Source organism: Cryptomeria japonica, chromosome 8 (assembly GCF_030272615.1).
Source record: "Cryptomeria japonica chromosome 8, Sugi_1.0, whole genome shotgun sequence".
NCBI lineage: Eukaryota > Viridiplantae > Streptophyta > Pinopsida > Cupressales > Cupressaceae > Cryptomeria > Cryptomeria japonica.
Genome location: NC_081412.1, coordinates 23,296,437 through 23,302,961, shown reverse-complemented (window position 1 = coordinate 23,302,961; position 6,525 = coordinate 23,296,437). Strand labels below are relative to the sequence as shown.

Sequence of the window (6,525 nt, the reverse complement as noted above, 5' to 3'; positions counted from 1 at the left end):
TTTACATTATGGAAACTTTATTTTTTATAATTTTTTATGTGTATTTAAATTCTACGATACAATATTTGATTGTTATCATATATCATACAATACTCAATTTAAATTTGGATAATTTGACAATTATCATAGAAGACTTCAAACTCAACACTCAACATTTAATTAAATCACTAAAATCTTAAAAATGTACAACTTAACCAAAATGCTCACACACAACTTAACCAAAATGCTCACACACAACTTAATCAAATACTAATCTTCAAATATATGTCAATAGTAGAGGCTAATTTTTTTATATTGAATTAAACAAAATATTATAATAATAACAAGAATCAATTACATTATATACACAATCAGCAATTTTATTTTTTAACCCAACCAAAAAATAGTACAAAATTTTGAACAAAACAACATACATCATAACTAAAACAACATAAAGTTTATGAAAACAAACCAACCAATTTAAGATCAATAAAAACTAGTTGCTCAATAACACTTATATATTTATTTATTGAACCAACGCAAGAAAAGTTACATAAATGTAAAAAACCAAAAGGTTGCCAAAAAATGAGAGTAGAGTACTACCAACATTCAAACAACTCAAGACCATTACATAACCCAAGAACCTCAAAACAAGGAGTAACCTAATAACAAAATATGCTCTCTATAACAACATAACAAGAACATCCTTGAAGTTCCATCCATTTACATACAAGATTGAAACAAAAAGCAATATCATCATGGAGGTGCATAATACTTCAACGCTTGACTGAGTTTGTTCTCAATTTGGTGATACTCTATAACATTTATTATTAATTATTATTATTTTTTGATCTACAAATGTAATAATATTATAAGAATCTAGAAATCATTAAAAAAATTATCTTATGAATAAGCTTTGTTTTAATATTTTATTTTTTTTAATTAAGAAAAAGAATTTAGAGAAGAGATGCCTTTTGAGACATGCACCTTAAAAAACAGTTTAAGAGATACCTTTTAATACTACATTTAAACTAGCAAACAAACAAGAGTTTCAACAATTTAAATCTAGCCTTTTAAAGATGCCTTACAATAAAGATGCCTTTTAATACTTATTGTATTTACCTCTCTTCATCTAATCTAGTCAAACAAGTCAAGGCACCAAAGAAGTCTATTTCTTTGAACATGAAAGTCTATTTAGGCATCTAATATAAAATGTTCATAAATTAATATATCTTTCAACGTCACTCATACTTAATCCGGTTAAATTCCCATGTTTTCCCTGATCAAACCAGCATCAGAAAAGGTTGCCTTGTAGAAGCTACGAATAAAAAACAAATACAGGAATACTGTGACAAAAATGAAGTCATCTATCCACGCACATCAATCCAGCTGGTATGTAAGATCCTAATAAACGAAGGGCTATATAGGCTTTAGGAACGCCTAAAATCCTTCAGAGCCATTCTGGTTGTTTCAGAAAAAAACTTGAAGCACACTTGAGTACCCAAATTCCTTATCTGCTCGATTCGAGTTTCACTTTTGAAATTACCAGATTAGATTTGGGCACCCCAAAGGCCCTCTCCTGTTAATTCAGGTTTTTTCTGAACAAATTAACAAAAGAACATAATGAACGGGCTGGCATCAGGAGGCCCTCTCGTGCGGTCCGGCACGACAATCCGCCGGGTGAGAATCAATGTCGGTGGGAAAATCTTTGACAGCACTGCGGCTACCCTTCAGTCGGCCGGCAAGTCATCTCCTTTGGCAAGGTCTGCACCGAGTCTGCCATCAGACTCGGCCGAAATCTTTTTTGATCGCGATCACCGGCCCTTCGCCCTTCTCCTTGCCCTCCTCCGTACGGGCAAGTTGCCTGCGGCGTCGAAGTCTTTTGACCTAGATGCCTTGGTAGAGGAGGCTGAATACTATGGCATGCTGGATCTGCTCAAAGCTGCTATGGCCCCTTCGAGATTGGATGGCCTTGACGTTGGCAGGGTCCAGATGGTAGTTTCCAATGGGCGGGATTTCCCTTCGGCCCTGAGTGCAGGGGCTGAGGGGTCACTGTGGGTTGGACATGGGGGCAAAATTACGGCTTATGATTGGGCCCTTAGGAAGCAGACCACTACACTTACAGAACTAGATAGGGTCGATTCCCTGCACAGGATTTCTGACAGCCGAGCAGCAATTGGGTCCAAGGTGAGATTATTTTTAATTTACTCTAAGTTGAATTTGGTCTGTATAAGCTTTTGAATTGGGGATTTGCTATTTTCAATGATAATCTGTATCCCGGCTTTGCCAGTCGGTTCGTCTTGGGGTGATCAAATTCGTTCGCATGTATTTATTTTCCTTTTTTAATATGTATGGATCTTTTCATTAAAAAAATGGAAAGCAGAGAGAAATTGGGGAATTGCCTATCTAGTATTATAGATGAGTGAATTGGTAAATTGAATTTTTTACGTTATTTCCAGTGATCAATTATGAGAACTATATCTACTGGGAAATTGTTGGGTTCAGCATTCTAAATAGTCTAATTGGGAAACTTTCTATCCCAAACTCCAGCGGCAATTGGGAGACTTTCTATCCGGCATTGTAGATACATTAATCAAAGATGTACATTTCATAATTAGGAGATTGCTGATTCAGCAATCTAGATGGCCTATTTAGGAAGTTGTCTGTCTCACTTTCCAATGCTAATCGGAAACTGTCCATCCTGCTTGCGAGATACATTAATTTAAGGTCTAGTATTTAATTACAATCACTTTGCAGTTCATCTGTTTCTTTTCGTAGTGAATATGTAAGGGTTCATCGGGAATGTGGGAAAGGCAGTACTTGAATTGCATTAGTTGTTTACAATATTCTTATTGTTTTTAGATGAATTCTTGAAACATTGAATTGCAACGAGACCTTTCCGTAGGCAACGGTGTGTACAAAATGTTGGATAGTAGTTTTTCAAGGATCCTAGCTAAGCAGCTCCTATAATTGCTTTTCTATTTGTAGAACATTGTTTCTGATTTTAGCTTTAAAGTGATCTCTTGAGCTTTGTTCAATGTATACATATGTTTCTCTGAGTCTGTGTCAATTGTTAGAAGATTGCCGTAGCTGACAAATCATTAGCTTTTAGAAGATTGTTTCAGTTTTAAATGAGTTCCTCTAGCTTTGTTTGATTGAATGAAGCAATTTCCTACTTGATTACATGATTGTCACAGTTTTAAAATAACTCCCCCATTATTCAAAGTGTATCTACCCTCTTCCATAAAATGCCGACAGGTGTGTCTACAATGCTTACTGGACACACTGCATTACTTGTTTAGAAGATTGCTTCATGTTTTAAATGAGTTCTTCTAGCTTATATGGTTAGGTGCATTTTATTTTTACCTCTTTTCGACATGGTACTGAAGGTGCACGTAGAATGCTTGCCAGGTAAAATACATTACATTTTAATAAGATTGTACGCATTTATTTCTCCGAATCTATGTCATGTGTTAGAAGATTGCACTAAAGTGCACCTAGATACACTCTGGTGTAGCACTGAAAGGTGCATCTAGAATGCTCATTGATAAATTGCATTACCTGTGGAATATTGTTTCAGTGTTAAATGAGTTCCACTAGCTTTATTTGATTCGATGAACTTATTTCCTTGAATTGCCCTCCTTGATTAGAAGATTGCCACAGTTTTAAAATGATTTTTCCTATTATTTAAAATGTACCTACTCTTTTCCCTACAATATTAAAAGGTGCATCTAGAATGCTTGTTAGGAAGACTGCATTACCAAGCTAAATAAAATACAGTCATCCTATTTGGATGCAAACGATGTGATGAATAGACAGTGTTGGTTTGTTTGTGTTGATTTTAAACTTTTTTAAGATTTCGTCTACATTGTTATCACTACTTATATTTGTGCACTTTTGTCTACAGGACTTCCCAGGGCTTCACATCTATGACACAATGAATGGCACACATGTGAAGAGCATAGCTTGGTCTGACCGTAATGATACTCGTATATATCGAACATGTGTTCAGTCAGTCACCTCATCAGGATCAGCAATTTTTGCCAGCTTTGAGACTGGGCAGCACACAGACAACACAATTCTCATGGTAGACAAAGAAAATCTCCAAATCGTGAAGGTAGATATTGAATTTTATTGAAACTTGTAATTTTCGAAACAATGCTTACACTTGTATTAATCACGAGGCAATCCACAAAGCACATAAGCCCCATGAAAGTGATGCTGACTAATGTTAGAATTCGAAAGGAGAATCCTAAAACTTGCTCTCTGATCATCATTATTTAATTAAAACTAAGCCAATGATTTTCTGGGGGTCATCTGAGCATATTTGGATACATTTATGACTGTTGATCCTCAGCCAATGATTGCCTTAGTCAATAAACAATGTTAATGGCCTGCTTGTAAATTGTTCTCCTTTGAAATGCAGGAAATTGGCCGAGAGAATGGCCAGTCAGCACATTCAAAAGTGGCCACTAAATTGATGTACCTGGGTTCTAAGGACCTGCTCATGGCTACTGGTGTACATGGTGGGACGTTTGGTTACAGCAGTTATACACGGCTCTGGGATGTGCGGGCCGATAAAATCGTATGGGAATGGAAAGAGCCTAATTCAAACGGAGACGCGAGGGTCATGGAACGCGACAGCTTTGCAGATGTAACATACAATGAAGATTTAGCTGGTATTTTTAAGGTGAGTGTGATGACAGGCAAGTTAGCCATGGCTGACCTCAGGCAATTGAAGCCCCAGGACCCGTGGATGCATATGACTGAAACCAATCCTGCCCTGGCAGTTAATGAAGGGAGGCCAGATGCTAAGCTGTTGGGCTATGGAAAACAGATATTTTGTAGCAGAGGTGGGGATTTGGAAGTATGGTCTGAGGTTCCTTTAGCAGCTGCCAGTGCGGGTTTGAATGAGAAAGAGTATCGGGAGACCTCGTTCAGGAGGAATTTTATTGAGCACAGCAGGAGACATACCGGGCAGGAAGTTATGGCCCTTGCTGCGGGTGGGGATAGGCTTTTTGTGGCAAGGGCAGAGATGCAGGGGGTTGAAGTTTGGGAGACTCACCGTCTGGTTTCTTCAGAGGTTGCCCTGTAGAGAATCCTGGATAGGAAGGATGCATTTTCTATATATTTGTTTCTATATTTCCCCTATACTTTTTGGAATTTTTTTGTTATTCTTTGTTCTGGATGCTCAAGAAAGCACTCATTTGGGTTGCACTGCAATATTTAAGTTTAAACATGGTGTGGCTTATGCCAGGTTTGGGTCAGTCCTTATTCCTTCAAATTCATCCGGAACTTGCGCTATCATTACAGTTGGGAAGTCTTTGTTCTGGATGCTCAAGAAAGCACTCATTTGGGCTGCACTGCAATATTTAAGTTTGGAAATGGTGTGGCTTATGCTAGGTTTGTGTTAGTCTCTATTCCTTCAAATTCATCCAGAACTTGCGCCATCATTACAGTTGGGAAGGCCGCAGTAAAATGAAACCTCAAACCTGTTTTGGATGCTTGAAGCAACTTGCTCCTTTGGACTTTAGTGCTGCCTTGAGCTTGAATAAATTTTCCAAATCAGACGTTACTCCTCTTTAAAATGCTTTTCGGAACATTCTCAATGGCTGCTTCCAGTACATAGCATGGGCATAGACCGGCTTACAAGTTGGGCCTGAGAAGTGTCTGTACCGTGAAGGTTGTCAAAAATCTTCATTCTGGTTCTGAAACGAAAGGATCGCGTGAAGCCTCAACGGTGAACCAAGGCCCTGTTTTTGTTTGATCCTTGTCTTGTATGTGCCCTTTGGCTCTAGTTGTGAAGAGAAGTCGGTAAAACCAAGGCTTTAGAATCGACGTTAAGCATAAAATGTACAGAAATTTTTCTCATTCACTTCTGTACAGTTTTTTTAATTTATTGGAAAGAATATTACTTTAAATCTTTTTTAACCAATCCACATACTTTGGGGTTGAGTCTGGAACCTTGATTGCAGCTTAAATTGTAACTGCTGCTGTATTTTGTTTTCTTTTGTTGCCCGGGAATTTGATTTCGGTGCTTGGACTATGACTAAAGCAATTTCTGATTGTTTGTCGTAGTCAATCTTTCCATTTGAAACCAAATAGAATAAATTATTTATTTTAAATTTAAATTCTTATGGGTGGTTTGTCACATTGGATTATTTCCTAAAATTTGAATATTGTATCGACTTGAATACTTTGAGTTCCACCCTAGAAAGGTTATAAAAGAAGGTTTATGACTCTTTGAATAACTGACATCTTATCATTGGAAGGGATCCCTATAAATAAAACAATAAGATCCTTGGAAGATACGTCTAACAATGGGCTTGAGGACTAATGGGCACATAACCTATGGGCATGTATGGTTATAGAAGCATTCTTGTTCCTCAACTTGATAGTGGCTTATTGTGTTAAAGCATTTAATGCAACATGCATGTTGATTATTAAGAATCAATAATATTGTCATTGATTAGCAACCTTTCAAACTCGCAAACCAATGAAGCGCCTTGGTCGGTAAGCAACTTTTTTTGATTATCAATAATTTTT

General features: G+C 37.1%; 1 protein-coding gene across 1 annotated transcript; it reads left to right on the top strand.

Annotated features, from left to right (window-relative positions):
* Positions 1-1,251: 1,251 nt before the first annotated feature.
* Positions 1,252-6,110, top strand: LOC131051646 (protein ENDOPLASMIC RETICULUM-ARRESTED PEN3). Its single transcript, XM_057986213.2, has 3 exons — positions 1,252-2,166; positions 3,887-4,096; positions 4,406-6,110. Exons 1-3 carry the CDS (start codon positions 1,603-1,605, stop codon positions 5,072-5,074), a joined length of 1,443 nt encoding a protein of 480 aa, XP_057842196.2. The 5' UTR covers positions 1,252-1,602; the 3' UTR covers positions 5,075-6,110.
* Positions 6,111-6,525: the final 415 nt, after the last annotated feature.

Bases quoted from the DNA above. Each gene is read 5' to 3' on its own strand.
- LOC131051646 (XM_057986213.2), top strand. From the start codon at position 1,603: ATGAACGGGCTGGCATCAGGAGGCCCTCTCGTGCGGTCCGGCACGACA. The intron at 2,167-3,886 runs GTGAGATTATTT...TTTTGTCTACAG, and splicing joins GAGCAGCAATTGGGTCCAAG to GACTTCCCAGGGCTTCACAT. The intron at 4,097-4,405 runs GTAGATATTGAA...TTTGAAATGCAG, and splicing joins AAAATCTCCAAATCGTGAAG to GAAATTGGCCGAGAGAATGG.